A 15,579-nucleotide genomic window follows, 5' to 3' on the forward strand; every position below is an offset into this window, starting at 1 on the left:
TTTATTCCAGGAAAGACTGGAGGTGAACATTAATCCAAGCAAGAGATCTCATCTTGTCTTGTGATTTGTTTTACTGAAGGTGAGGATAGGTGCACGAGAAAAGGCAAGCCTATGTTTTGGTGGCATTAAATATGACAAGGTTGTCCTCACCCTATTAAAGGATAGTATGTAGAACAATGTTTAATGGAGATGGGGATGACATCTCAATTACAAACAGGTCCTCTGATGCACTAGGACCAAATGAAAAACTCTGGAACTCCGTGTTCCTTCTACTACGTATTACCTAAGACATTTGTTTCTCAAGAATTACAGAAACTCCATTCCTTTACTACTACATGCTATTTCCTCTTCCCAATTTATACCCCTGTAGTTCAAATCTTCTATAATGATTATTTGTTTTCCACTTGCCAAACTGAACTGCCTAAACATCTCCTGCTCTTTACCCTCTGTGCTCCCTGGCTTATAGGAACATCCCACTAAACTCTGTCCTGACCACCTCAACATCATACCATATACTCTCAAAACCATTAGTGCCATTTACTTTCAAATCCTCCATTTGGAGAGGATACAGTTCATTTATCATAAGTAATACTCCACCACCACATTTTCCCTTCCTGTGCTTTGTTTTCTTATAATTTTTTTATCATTTGTTCTTTTTTTTATAATAAAGTGACAGTTGATTTGGATAAAGAAAATGGCTACACAGTGAAACTGCTGGACTTTGCAAAGGCATTTGACAGGATACCACATGGAACTTGCTGCATAAATTGGAGCAAATGGGTATAGATATGAAGCTGGTGATTTGCATAAGCGGGTCACTAATGGACAGATCAAGAAATGGTTTGCAGGGAGTTGAATCAGGGAGAAAGTGGGTGACTAGCATTGTGCTGCTTTGTTCTCTGCTTGTTAATTTGCACATGAATGATATAGGAAATTATTATATTCAGTTATTTGTCAATGATGCAAAGCTAAGAAGAGTGATAGTGAATGAAGATGATGGAGAGCTCTTGCAGACTGACAGTATGGGCACTGGATAATGGCTTCCAGTTTAATATGCCTAAGTGTAAGGTCATACACTATGTGATAAAGAGATCACATGTTACGTACTACATTGTTGGAAAAGAATTGCAGGAAATTGATGAAGTCTGAAATTTGGGGATATTTGAGATTGCTGAGTTGAAGTTTAACGAGTATATTGCAAAGGTAGCCAAAACAACACAAGTTATGTGGTTGTTGAAGAACACACTGACAATTATTCCCTTTTTATAAGGCTCTCTATGGACCTTTGCACACATATCTGGTCACCTCACCTGGATTCCATGAGGTTGAGGAAGTGGTAAAGAGGATCCAGAGGCAAGTGACCAAGATTGTGGCAAGAATGCTTCCTCTGAGTATTAGGTTGAAGGTCTGTGGGCTTAAGACTAGTTGATAGGTCTGAAAAGAGGAGAACATGATAGAAACATAAGTTATTAAAAGGATTGTGTAGGATTGACATAAAGACTTTTTTTTTAGTAAATGGTAAGAAAGGAGAGAATAAGGGGTCACCCCTGGAAATTGTATAAAAATGTGGTTAGAAAGGGTGTTTGAGCTAGATTTTTTTGCTTACATGGTTGAATTGATGGGTTGCCCAGGGTGGTTGTGAGTGCTTCGTTGGTGAATGGTATTGCGTGAACAGTGGTTAGAATGAACCTCCTTCTGTGATGAGTCTTTGACTTCATGGAGAGACCTGAGAAAATAAATAATAATAACCTTGCCTTTGTTAATATTGTACTTTGCATATAGACCTCAGTCATACTCATGGTGCTTGCAAATCTTCTCTCTCTCTCTCTCTCTTCTTTCCTATATAGGTTATGAATGGTTTAAAAGAAAGTTGCATTAATCTATATACTTTTAATGGGATTGCGACATCACAGAGTTTGGGAATTCTCATGATATACCATGTTTCTTGTTGCTCAGTATTCTTATTATGTTCACCATGTAATATGGGATGTATACATTTCATGAATATATCACTAATAAGTGATTAATTTAAATGAACTGCAATTATTACGGACAGTTTTTTGAATTAATTGACACATATATTTCAGAATTCAAGCAAAGCAAGAGACTAATGTTAAGCTCCCAGTATTTCACTGGAACTGTGTTTCAACAAATCCTGCTGGTATCAGTATTGATCGCACATCATGGATAACACAAGATGATGGCACAACTTTGGTTTATAAATTGGACAGTGAGGGTGCTCCTCAGTAAGTACTATGGGGGTGGGCATTTTAATATACTTCTTTAAATGAGAATTTATTTATGCAAAAATTTATGGCTTATATAAAACTGCTTGCATTTATGCAATTTCCAAATAAAATTTTGGTATTTTGCTACTTAATAATGCAAACATCTTGTTATATAAGTATATATTCTATAAATTACCTTACAAATATAAGGAAGTGGAGTACTTGTTCTATATTAATGGGGAGCCATTAGTATAGAATTACTATAGTTGGAATCTCATATTAAAATAAATTTTCATAGAGATACATAATAATATGAAAAACAATAAAAATAGATTATTTTGTAAAGTATTATTTTTTTATTCCTAGAATTTTTAACTTGGTATTATGTGCATTTTTAGTAAATTTGAGAGATGGAACAATAGCATAAGTGCAGATATAGAATGAGTTGTTTTAGAGCAGCACAGTCTAATTAATAACTAATGTTCTAGTGAGTTTCAGCAAAAGTTATACATAAGAAAATGAGAATGAATAAATATATAAAAGAGGAAGAGCTAAACATTTTAGCTAAAGGTCCTCATTATGCAGTTACTCTCAAAAGTATACCAGTCATGAATCTTTTATTTGATGGATAGAATGTTAAGTAATATTTTTTCAAATACTGATAATAAAGTTTGCTTTGAGGCAACTTGGATTCTGTATAAAACTAATATAACATTCCTTTACTAGTTGAGTTGAAGCATTCTAAATTTAAATCTTTCTTTGAAAAAATAGTAATTTGATCATTGCTGAACCAAAAGAGAATACAATATTAAATAGGATGAAAGGAATACAATAGGAAGCCTATTTTAACAAATCCTGTTAGGATACAAAAAATCTTTATGAGGATTTTTCAAATTAAAGGGAGCTAGCTAGTCTGGTGAAGATGCCAGTGTTTTTTCTCCTGGAAATTTTGATGTTGGCTATTTAAATGCACTAAAAATGTATCTAATGTGTCTGGACAATATAGCCAAATAGCAAACAGATCATCTACTTTGAGCATGGCTGTGCTCAAAGTAGATGTTATTACCTGTTTTATAGTTTCACATATTTCTTCTGATAATGTGAAACAAAAGAATTTTCACAAAACTAGTAGAGTAATCAATGAAAAATTGGTACTTATCCCATCTGGTTCATTCCTATGGAGTAATATCACCAAAATGAGGAAGTGGAGTACATTTTTAGTAAATTAATAAATTTTTATAAATTAATAACTAACCTAACCTAACCTCACTCCACAGAAGCCTATGAAATGGAATGATTACCAAAGAAATTTTTTTAAATAAAAAGCAAAAATCTTACAAGTAAAATAATATACAATTTGATATTTAGGATTACTTGATGTGCCCGCTAGAGGGCCAGACGGATGGTTGTGTTTTCAGAGAGCTCCCGAAAGCTAAGTACAATTTTGAGTAAAAATTAGAATATAGGTTAAAATCATAACGTAATATTGCCTAATTTTGGTAGCTTGTTGTGTCTGTGGGATTTTGGTGTGAATTCCGTTATTTAATTTAGTATTTAACGTTACGTTTCATAGATTTGAATATGGTGCCAATGCGACGTAAGATAATGGCATCCAAAAATACGAAGGCATTGTTCAAAAACTATAATGTGAGAGAGTTGGTCCAATGGGATGTGTGTGGGATGTATGCATTCCCGAATGAGGCTGGAATTTGGAGTGAAAGTGATAGTGGTGGGAGAATGTGCAGAAAGTGTAAGCAAAGTGAGGAGTTGAAGTATGTGTCAGGTTGTGAGATAGTTATGGTTGAAGAAAGCCAGAATTGCCAGAATGTGAGTGAAAATAGTGGCTTGATAGGGAATTGCGATGTACAAGATGGCAATGAGAGCGGTGATCTAAGAAAGAGTGAACGCAACCATACAGAGAGAGAAAATGGTTTAAATGATAAAAATAATGAGGAATTATTTGTAGGAAGTCAGAGCGCTAGGTTGCGCGCAGTGATACAAAATGCACAGCGGCAATTAGAGCACCTGCAAAACTCTTTCCAGAGTGATTCAGCTAACGTAAATAAACAGCGTAAGAATGGGAGAGTTTCTGAAATGAAGGAAAGAGTGTTGTATGGTGACTCGTTATTAAGAAGGGTGATAGATGGCAGTGTAACTAAATCGTACTTACCGGGTGCAAAATTTAAGGATGTAAGTGAGAGTATTAGAGGGCAAAAACAGAGGGTGAAAGAATTAATAATTGTGGTGGGTACAAATGAATTGAAAAGTGATAAATTTTTTATGAGAGAGGACTTGAAAGTATTGTTAAAGGTAGCGAAAGAAAAGGGTGACAGGGTTAGAATGGTTAGTCTGTTGCCGCGATATGACAGAGAGGAGTTTAGAAGGAGGGCCATAATCTCAAATGACATTATGCGCAGGTTATGCAGACGGTGTGGTGTGGAATTCGTGGACGTGTGGAATGAGTTTGAAGGGCGAAAGGACTTATACAAGATGGATGGCCTGCATTTGAATGGACTTGGTGTGCGGAGACTGGAAAGAGTGTTGCTGAATGAAGTGAAAATGGATGTGCAAAACCAGGGAAACTAGAACTACCAAAGAGGGGGGGGGGGGAATGGATATGCAGACATCAGTGAGACAGATGAGTGTAAGAATGTATATAATGTACCCGAGCCAGCACTAAGGACAAAAAATGGGAATGGGTCATTTAGAATAATGCATCAATATAGGGGTGGGACTAAGGGATCACTGCATTTCATGTATACTAATGCCAGGAGTATTAGGAACAAGAAGGAAGAATTTTTGGCCTTGATTGGCTCTTCCTGGCCACAGGTTATTGGCATTAGTGAAACATGGCTGACGGAAGATGATATAGTTAGTGGGATAGAATGTGTAGGTTATAGTGTGTTTAGGAGGGACAGAGAGAATAAAATGGGGGGGGGGGGGTATTATTGATGATAGCTGATGAACTGCGGCCAAGGAGAATTGAAGTTGTATCGCAGGATAGTGAAAGGAGCTCATTTGAGGCTATTTGGTGTGAGATTGAGACTGGCAGAATAAAATATACAGTTGGGTGCTGCTATAGACCAGGTGATGGAATAGATGGTGGAGATAGTATGCATAGGGAAATTGATGAAATGAGTGGAAGGAGGGTAATTATTATGGGGGGATTTCAACTATAGTAACATTGATTGGAAGGAGGAGAGGACACATGTGAGGAAGGAAAATGATTTTATTCAATTATTAAGGGATAACTATCTGAGATAGCATGTAATTGAAAATACTAGGGGTGTGAGAGTGCTTGACCTGGTAATAGCATCTGAGAATTTGACTGTAATGAATATGACCATGTTGCCACCTATTGGTGAGAGTGATCATAAGGTCTTGACCTGGGAGGTGGCTAAAGGTGTGGAATTTTCGATTAAGACAGGGTATATGTGGAATTATCGTGCTGGCAAGTATGACAAGCTTAGGAGATTGCTTGGATCAGTGCCATGGCATGTACAACTGCAAGGGCTGGACGTCGATAGAGCATGGGAAGTGGTCAAGGAGCATTTACAGGAGGTTATGGCTGATTGTATACCTAGGGTCCGAATAGTAAAACAAGTATGGGTTAAATGGATGAATAACACCATTAAGCTTGAGCTGCAAAAAAAGAAACAACTGTGGAGGGAATTTAAAGAAAGGGGTGACCTGCAGGCACACGAACGGTATAAAGTGCAGGCCAGAAAGGTAATGAGTGTGGTAAAAAAAGCAAAAGCGGATTATGAAAGGAAACTAGCTATGCAAGCAAAAGAGAATCCCAAACAGTTCTTTCAATATGCTGCAAACAAGAAAAAAACTGTACATGGCAAAATGATTTTAAGGTATGACGATGGTAAGGAGGTCACTGAATCAGTCGATATAGTGGAGTTACTGAGCGCGCACTTTGCAAAAGCATATCATCCAGGTGGTGACACTGAAAAAATGAAGGAACCATTAGTTTATACGGGAATAGTGATGAATGAAGTGGAGGTGACTAGTCTATTACAGAACCTTAATGTGAACACATCTGTGGGATTGGATGGTATGCCGGCACGGGTCTTGCGTGAAGTGGCTAAGGAATTATCAGTGCCTTAGACCATGTTGTTTAATCTGAGTCTCAGGTCTGGTTTAGTCCCGAAGGTGTGGAAAGAGGGGAAAATAGTTTCACTGCATAAAGGAGGATCCAGGAGACTACGGTTGCAAATTACCGACCGATCAGCATATCAGGAGTAGTTGTCAAGGTCTTGGAGAAAGTAGTCAAGGGAAAAATACAGGAATGGATTGATGAAAATGAGATACTGTACAGGGGACAGCATGGCTTTGTGAAGGGTAGATCATGCTTCAGTAACTTGCTCAAGTTTTATAACAAGGTGACGGCTGAACTGGATAAGGGAAATGGGTTTACAGTGATACTGCTGGACCTGGCAACGTTTGACAGGATACCACATGGAATACAAATCTGTAAACTACAACATATGGGAATGGATATAGGGTTGGTGAGATGGATCGGTGGTTGGTTGATGGAGAGATATCAAAGAGTAGTTTATTCAGGAGTAGAGTCCAAAAGAGGGCCTGTGACTAGTGGTGTACCGCAGGGTTCTGTTCTTGGACCACTGCTGTTTAATCTGTCCATTAATGATATAGGGAAGGATCTAAGTGGAACAATTCCTTTGTTCACTGATGATGCAAAGTTGGGTAGGGCAATAGTGAATGCAGAAGATGTCAAAGTCTTGCAGGATGACTTAGATAGATTGGAGTTCTGGGCTAAGGAGAATGGATGTCAATTTAATGTGACAAAATGTAAGGTTATGCATTTTGGGGTGAAAAGATTAGCAGCAGTATACCACATTGGTGGAACTGTACTCCAAGAGATTGATGAGGCCAGGGACTTGGAAGTGTTGGTGGATAGGGAGATGAAGTTTAGGGGGCACATTGCAAAAGTAGCTAAATCAGCTCATCAACTCACTTGGTTGTTGAAAAATACCTTGACGAGCAGAGACAAGCAAGTTATTGTACCTCTGTACCGACCCTTGATAAGACCTCATCTCGACTACTGTGCCCAGATTTGGTCACCTCTGTTCCTTCTTGATGGGGAGGAGGTGGAGAGGATCCAGAGGCGAGTGACTAAGATGATAACAGGTCTATGGAATGAACCATATGAGAACAGGTTGAAGATTTGTGGGTTGCAGAAACTAGTTGATAGGTGGAAAAGGGGAGATATGATTGAGACATTCAAATTGCTAAAGCGATTCTATAGGATTAATTCAGAGGATATTTTTGAGATCAGGACTGGTGGTGGGAGAACTAGGGGACACCTATGGAAGCTGGGCAAGAGTGTGGTTAGCAGGGGTGTTAGAGCTGGGTTCTTTACTTTTAGAGTGGTAAATGAGTGGAATAAGATGCCAGAGTCTGTTGCAGTGAATGAGTTAAAGGCAAGGTATGATAGATACTGTGAGAATGTAATCGCATAGCTGTGTGGACATGATGTTTAGGGCCTCCCTCGATGAGTCTAAGGACTCCTGGAGTCGCCCGAAATAATAATAATAATATTTCTGTAGAAATATATAACTGAGTGAAGTATAATGATAATAGTATTGCTTGTCTTTCCATCAGGAATATAACTATATGACAAGAGTTTGTTGCCTGCTGGCAACAGGAAACTAAGTTTTATAACCCCATAAAAGCCATTCTCTTTGTGAGCAGGTCAAAAATAATTTACATTTTTAAATGACTTTTAAAAAGTAATATTACTGCTTCCTGTCATATTCAAACATTTTGATGATGGACAATCAAAAGACAGATCTTTAAAGACAAATGTCATAGTGCCTTAAAAGACAAATCTTACATCTGTCTTTTAATGCACTATAAAATGGATCAATCCACCTAGATCTTGGTCTTCTTCTGAGTCATTTTACTTCCATCCCAACATCAAATATCTGTTTTTCTAATCTTTTCTCTCCCATTCTGTTTAAGCCATACCATCTTAGATTAGCTCTGCTTACACATTAATGAATGCCTACAATTTAAGGTCCCTTTATGCTGAGCTAGCTTTGCATTAGGAACACTCACCTAATAACGTATTGGTGCATCTCTCTCTATATATACAGTCACAGCTCGCAGGTGCCTAGGAACAGATTCCACAAGGTGTCGAACATCCTCCATGCGCAACTTGACACACATCTGATGAACGAGGTTCACGCTCATTCCATTGAGGAGGATCAACAATTCTCATATCCTGTTCTAGCATATCCCACACATGTTCAATTGGGTTACAGTCAGATAAGTTTGGAGACCAAGACAATGTGGCAGATTCATTGTCGTATCTTTAAAGGTACTTGTGGCATGACTATAAATAGTAAATTACATGATAACCACAGTAATTAACTTTAATGAAATGAAAGTACAGATATTTCATACCGAAAATAACAGTATCATCAGTGTGTAGAAACAAGCAAATCAAAGGAACAGGAATACAAAGTACATACAGCATTTGGTGGTTTACCGATTAAAAACTGTTGCCGCATGCTAGAAATTAATATTAATAAAAACTACTAATTATATGAAGAGCCAAATGCTTCAATTTGGCAACATGAACTTATTTAAGTTAAGGGATATTACATCCCATATTGGGATGTAATATCCCTTATTATGTATATGTAATATCCCGATTCGACTAAGAAACAATATGGGATGTAATATCCCTTAACTTAAATAAATGAATAAAAATATTATTAAAAACTATTTTTGATGGTTACATAAGATAAGAATCTCCTAAACTTTTGGAGATGGTCTCTCATAGAGTGACAATCATTCTGATTCAGATTTGGCCGATGTAAAAGGGCTTTGCAACTTTCTTTGAAAAGGCATTCATATTGACCTGCATCTGTGGAGAAGACAAGCTTCATCCCACTGAATATTGTGTGTAGTGTCAATACTATGTTGTGCCAGACCTTTGAGGTTTCATGTATTTAATATAATATAATATTGATGTTCATTAATTCTTTTTTCCACAGAACGGCCTCTTTGTCCAAAGTATGTTAGATTATATTCACAGAGTATCTCATAAACACCACCTAATGATAGAGGTGCCAGTTTTCTTTTGTAGATGGCAACAGATAAGAAATTTAAGAAATTTTGTTAATCGGAAAATATATGGGAATGAGATGATACTTCTTCAAAATTCTCCCAATCAGTTCTGAGATGTCAGAAATATAAGGGATTGGAACCCTGTAGTCTGTTGAAGAATCCTGAGGTATTGGAACATAAGAGTCAATTATCTGCTAGATTTGATTAGAGTTGTAACCATTAAATTTCACTAACGTTTTGATAGTGAGAAGTTCTTGTTGAAAGCTTGAGGGAGAGGAGCACACCTTATATGCTCTATTAATTAAAGACTTGATAGCACTAATTTTTTTGAGAGGTGTGATTAGCAGACTTTTGATGAATGTATCCGCCAGTAAAGGTAGGTTTTCAATAAACACTGGTTGATAAATTACCAGAGGCTGTGTGTGTAAGAAGGATGTTCAAGAATGATAAACTACCAGCCTTTTCTTTTTCCATTGTGTACTGAATGCATTGGTGAAGGCTACTGATCTGTTGTAGGAAAGTTCATTTTCAGAATGAGGCCAAATAACAAAGACATTATCAACATAACGAAACCAATGAGAGGGTTGGGGATGAATGGATGAGAACAAGGTATCTTCCAGATAGTTCAAAAAATAGTTTGCCAAAGGTGGAGACAGAGGGCTGCCCATGGCAGCACCTTCAACTTGTCTATGGATCTTGTTTTTCCCAGCTGAAATATCCTGATTGTATAATAAATTCAAAAAGCTTTGCAATATCAGGAAGGTAATTATCATATAGTAAATTAACAGTGTCAGATAATGGGATGTTGGTAAAGAGGGAAACAATGTCAAAACTGACATTGTTTCTCTTTATTTGAATATCCTTGATTTCCTCAAGAAAATGTGTGGAATTCTTGATAAATGATCTGGATTGTCCAGTATGGGCAGTTAATAAACATGAAAGAAATTTAGCAATTCTATAGGTGGGAGAGTCAATGCAGTTCACAATGGGTATTACTGGATAACTTCTTTATGAATTTTTAGGAGGCCATATAAATGAGGAGTTCTCCCAAAATAAGTGTGCAACTTGTCCAAAGTATTTTGATCCCAACTAACAACTTCATCAAGCAGCTTATTTAATTGTTTAATTTGCATTTTTGTATAATTACTTTCTTGATAGGTGGAGGTATCCTGTAAAAGGCAGTCTATTTTTCTCTCATAGTCAGCTTTATCCATTACCACTACCGCTTTTCCTTTATCTGTTTTCAAAATAGATATATTGCTTTTTTTTCTTAATGAAAATAGCACACAGGCTTCAGCACTAGATAAATTACATGGAGGTAATTTGCTTTTAAAAAGTGAAGCAGCAACTTCAAAGCATAGTTTATTATCATCTTGGCTGAAAAGTCCCGACAGATTACATTCGATGACTTTCATAAAATCTGGAAGAAGAAGGTACTTTTGGAGGTAATAATCAGTTACATGAAGAGTATAAAGAACAAGCCAGGAGAGTGACTCAGTTAGTAAAGAAAATAAAAGTGCAGTATGAGCAGAAATTGGCAAAACAGGTGAAGAAAAATCCTAGAGTTTTTCTTAGATATGTGGCAAGTAGAAGGAGAAATGATCATGGTAAGATGATGTTAATGGATGAAAATGGTAGAATGGTAACTGCTGCAGAAGACATTGTTGAAGTATTCAGTGATCAGTTTATAATGGTGTTTCATCCTGACCAGGGTGGACTCATGAGGAACTTAAGTGTAGAAGGCATAGGAGAGGATGGCTTAATTGTGAGTGAGCAGCAGGATATTTGAGGAAATAAATAACCTTGATGTCAATAAGGTAATAGGATTTCATAATGTATCACCATGTGTCTAAAGGGAATGTTCCAGAGAATTGGTAGTAGCACTGGTATGCTTGTTTAATAAGACTTACAACAGCACATCTTCCAAGGAAGTGGAAAGAAGGTAAAATCGTTCCACTGCATAAAGGTGGTAATAAGGCTGTGGCTTCAAATTATAGGTCAAGTTGTATATCTAGAGTTGTGGTGAAGGTACCAGAGATTGGTGAGAAGTAGGATACAGAATTGGGTTGAATACAGCAGTATTCTTTGTGACTATCAACATGGATTTGTTAAGGGGAGATTATGTTTTACTAACTTACTTATGTACTATAACAAGGTAGCGAATATCTTGGGATTGGAAAATTATCTTGAAAAACGGATGTGATTGGATAACAGACTTCTGAGTTGGATGAGTGATGTGCTGTCAGATAAGTATCAGAAAGTTGTATATTGTTGGTGTGTTACCATGTAAAAGTCACTAGTGGTGTACTGTAGGGATCAGTTTGGGGATCATTGTTGTTGTTGTTCAATTTTTTTATTAATGATATTTAGATGGGTTTAGCTAGTGATATGAAGCTGTTTGCAGGCGATGCAAAATTAGGTGGAGCAATGAAAAGTCAAGCAGATAAGGCCTTGCAGGAGGACTTGAATAGATTGCATAAGTGGAACTATCATTTCAATGTTACAAAGTGTAAGGTTTTGAGATTTGGTAAGCAACTGTGGGATGCAAAGTATACACTTGGCAGGGAAACTTTAAAGGAAGTAGAGGAGATGAGAGATCTAGGAGTGATGGTGTACAAGGACCGAAATTCAGGACCACATTGTACGACTAATGAAGACATCACATCAGATAATGGCAATAATGCTTAGGACCCTGACATGCAGAAATAGAGGGGTTATGATGCCATTGTATAAGCCCTTGATCAGTCCTTATATAGATTTTCGAACCAGGTCTACAAATAAATGACACAAATATCAACCAAAATAAATATGCAGACAATGTTATTTATTATTCTTGCAGAATCTAAAGCACAATTAGAAAAAAACAATAAAAATTTTAAATGGAGAGTGCAAAACTTTTGGAATGAAAATCAATATAAGCAAAACCAAAACAATGAAAATAGGGAAAAAAATGAAAAATTTTCAAGAAACTTAGCAAACCATATACTTGAACAAGTAAAAGCAATTTACATATTTTGCAGTTTCATTACTGACAACCTTGACAACAGTAAAATACAGACTTAACAAAGGATGAATAAATAAATTAAACAAAATATGAAAAAATAACAGCATTTCAGAAAGCCTCAAATTAAAATTCTGTAAAATGATTATTTATACCTACAGTAATGTATGGAGCTGAGACATGGAGACTCATTCAGAAAGAAATACAGGAAATCAGAGCATTCGAAATGCTTAAGAAAAATAAATATTACTCACTGGTCAAAGCAAATGAGCAAGTCAAACACGAATAAATAAACAGCAATTAAGATGGCTTGGACACCTCCAGAGAATGTCCTCTCAGCAATTACCAAATATAGCCTTGAATGGAATTATTGGAGGAAGCCGATCAAACGTCAGACCAAAAAGAACTTGGCTACAGTCTTTGAAGGAAAGATCACAATTATCGAGCTTCAGAGAGAGATGACAGAAATGACCACAGCCAGGTGGCAAAGATTTGTCATAGGGGAGTCAATTTGTCGAATTGAGAAAGAAGGTAAAGACAAATAACAGATGTATGTGGTAAAAAAAAAATACTGATATGAAGATGAGAATAATGTAAACTTAATTATCTAATTGTAAAATAGTATCCTGTGTATCCTTTGAGGCTACATAACAGGAAGTGTTGTTGAAAACATGATTTCTGGAAGGAAAAACTCCTCCATCTCTATATGAGACTTGTAGATGGACCTCCTGGGTATTCTTTCACTTCCATGTTTTTGACATAATGAATTCACTTGTATATGCAAAACACTGCTACCATACTTTTTTCGATTTCTGCACCTGCTACCTACCAACTGACAACAATTAAATAGTTGTATATTCTCAACAGAGCTGCCACATTTGGAATGTGGAATATGAAGACAGATTAAGGGAATGCAAATTACAGCACCTAGCGGATAGAAGGAAGAGGGAAGACATGATCAAAATGCATAAGTTTGTAAGGGATAATTACCAGATTAGCTTGGATGAGAATTTTCATAGAATATCTGAAGACAGGGGGAGAACAAGAGGCTATCCTTGGAAGCTGTATAAGGTGGATGTGAGCAAGGAGGTGAGGAGTAGCATGGAGAGTAGTGGATGATTGGAATGCATTGCCTGAGGGTGTGGTGAGTGCAGGGACAATGAATGCATTTACATTGATATATGATGAGCTGTACATAGGTGTGCTGGATGATAGGATGCACAAGGTATTTTTTCCAGGCGGTAAAATGAGTAGAGTGATTGAGGCATTGGATATGAGGAGGGAGCGAGCAAAGGAGTTGATGGTTTTAATAGGTACGAATGATTTGACAGAGGACAAAGAGCACGTCAGAATGGATATCAGGAGGCTGCTTAGAAGGATAAAAGAGAATAGTGTGACAGGAAGAGTAGTCAGCATGTTGCCTAGGTATGACTGTAGTGAGATGAGGCGGAGAGCAAGGATTATGAATGATATGCTGGCTGAAATGTGTGAGGAGATGGGAGTACAGTTTGTTTATGTTTGGAATGAGTTTGAAGGACAAGGTGAACTGTATGGGAGCGATTGACTCCATTTGAGTGGTTATAATGTGAGTCGCTTGGAGAGACTGCTGCTGGAAGGTAGAGAAGTGAGTAGAGGGAATGAATCGGATTAAGCGGGAAGTGATGTGAAAGAGCAGGAGAGATTGAGGAGGTGGTTATGAATGCGGAAGTGAGTGGTATGAGTATAGGAAATGAGAGAATGGATGTGCAAGAAGAGCAGGGAAACGGGAAGGCTCAGGGTGGACAGGGGTACACAGCGTGAAACAAGTGGATGCTCCAAGAGGAGGTGAGAGCATGTGTAGAAAGGAAGGAATGGGATGACCTGGGATCAAGAGGAAACAGTTGGAATTGAAAAGGGTTCTAAAATGAATAAGCAGAAAGGGAAATGGCCCCAGTCGAGCATGGAGAGATCACGTCGAGTGAGTGGTATCAGCGGAACTAGCTGTAGATCCAGAAATGAACTGTTGTGTTTGTATACAAATGCTAGAAGTATAAGAAACAAGGCAGATGAAATGGTTGCACTAATTGCATCTGTTCACCCAAAGATTGTCGAAATAAGTGAGACATGGTTGGAAGAGGATGACATCCTGACAGGAATAGAGATGGAGGGGTATGATGTGTTTCATGAGGATAGAAGGGGTAAAAAGGGTGGGGGAGTGCTATTGATGATAGAGAAAGAATTATGTCCATACAAAGAGATGCAAGAGGGAAATAGTGCCAGTGGTTTTTAGGCAGTATGGTCTGAGATAGAAGTGAATGGAATCAAATACTTGGTTGGATGTTGTTATAGACTAGGTAATGTGGATGGTGGTAATAATAAAATGTGTAATCAAATTAGCCAAGCAAATAAGAAAAGAGTGATCATTATGGGCGATTTTAATTATGGATATATATACTGGAATGATGAGATAGCAACTGGAAGTAAAAAAAATGAGTTTCTTGAGTTTATGAGGGATAATTACCTCAGACAGTATGTAACAGAGGGCACACGGGGATTGAGTATCTTGGATTTGGTCATCTCATCAGAGGATGTAATTATAAATGAGGTGTCAAATCATCCACCAATTGGTGAGAGTGACCATGAGGTGATTACCTGGGTGATTGCCAGCAGTGTGAGGACCTCTGTGAGAAAAGGGTATATGTGGAACTACAAGGGGGGGGGAGTGATTATGAAGCGCTTAGGAGACAGCTTGAAGGTGTAGCTTGGAATGAGGCGTTAGCTGGAAAAGAGATCAGTGCAGCTTGGGGGATTTTCAAAAACTATCTAGTAGATGCAATGTCTAAATGTATTCCAAAGGTGAGGAGGTTTAATAAGGTAGGTGTGAGATAGATGAATAAAGAGATTAAGCATGTGATACAGAGAAAAAATGCATTGTGGAGGCAGCTAAGAAACAATCAAATCTCAGTAAATTTGGCTGCATGAGACTGCCTCAAATTTGGGAAACCTACATCAGAAGACCTCAGCCCAATCGCCCAAGAATACCAACATTGCCCGCTAGGGGGCACCAGTAGGACTTTAGGAGAAAGTATAGCTTCCTTCTTCGTCCTCATTTACTGTTTGCTGTGCCTGCATGCACGTGTCTTGCTCACAAGTTCCTGTTGAAAATGGCAACATGACATTGCCGAAATATTGGATTTGTATTAAAAAGTTATTTTAATGTATATACTAGTTTACGTTGTTATTTCCCTAAACTATTTAGTAATA

At 37.5% G+C, this 15,579-nt stretch overlaps 1 protein-coding gene across 1 annotated transcript in view; it reads left to right on the plus strand.

Moving 5' to 3' along the window:
* The window catches only part of LOC150104082 (transient receptor potential cation channel subfamily M member-like 2), a 580,140-nt gene that overhangs the window by 505,301 nt on the left and 59,260 nt on the right, over positions 1–15,579 (plus strand). Inside the window, exon 25 of the mRNA XM_090396744.1 lies at positions 2,088–2,246. Within this exon, the coding sequence (XP_090252870.1) occupies positions 2,088–2,246 (159 nt within the window). The remainder of the gene's footprint in view (positions 1–2,087; positions 2,247–15,579) is intronic.

Source organism: Typopeltis vanoorti, chromosome 8 (assembly GCF_054136105.1).
Source record: "Typopeltis vanoorti isolate ZY-2024b chromosome 8, IOZ_Tvanoo_1.0, whole genome shotgun sequence".
Lineage (NCBI taxonomy): Eukaryota > Metazoa > Arthropoda > Arachnida > Uropygi > Thelyphonidae > Typopeltis > Typopeltis vanoorti.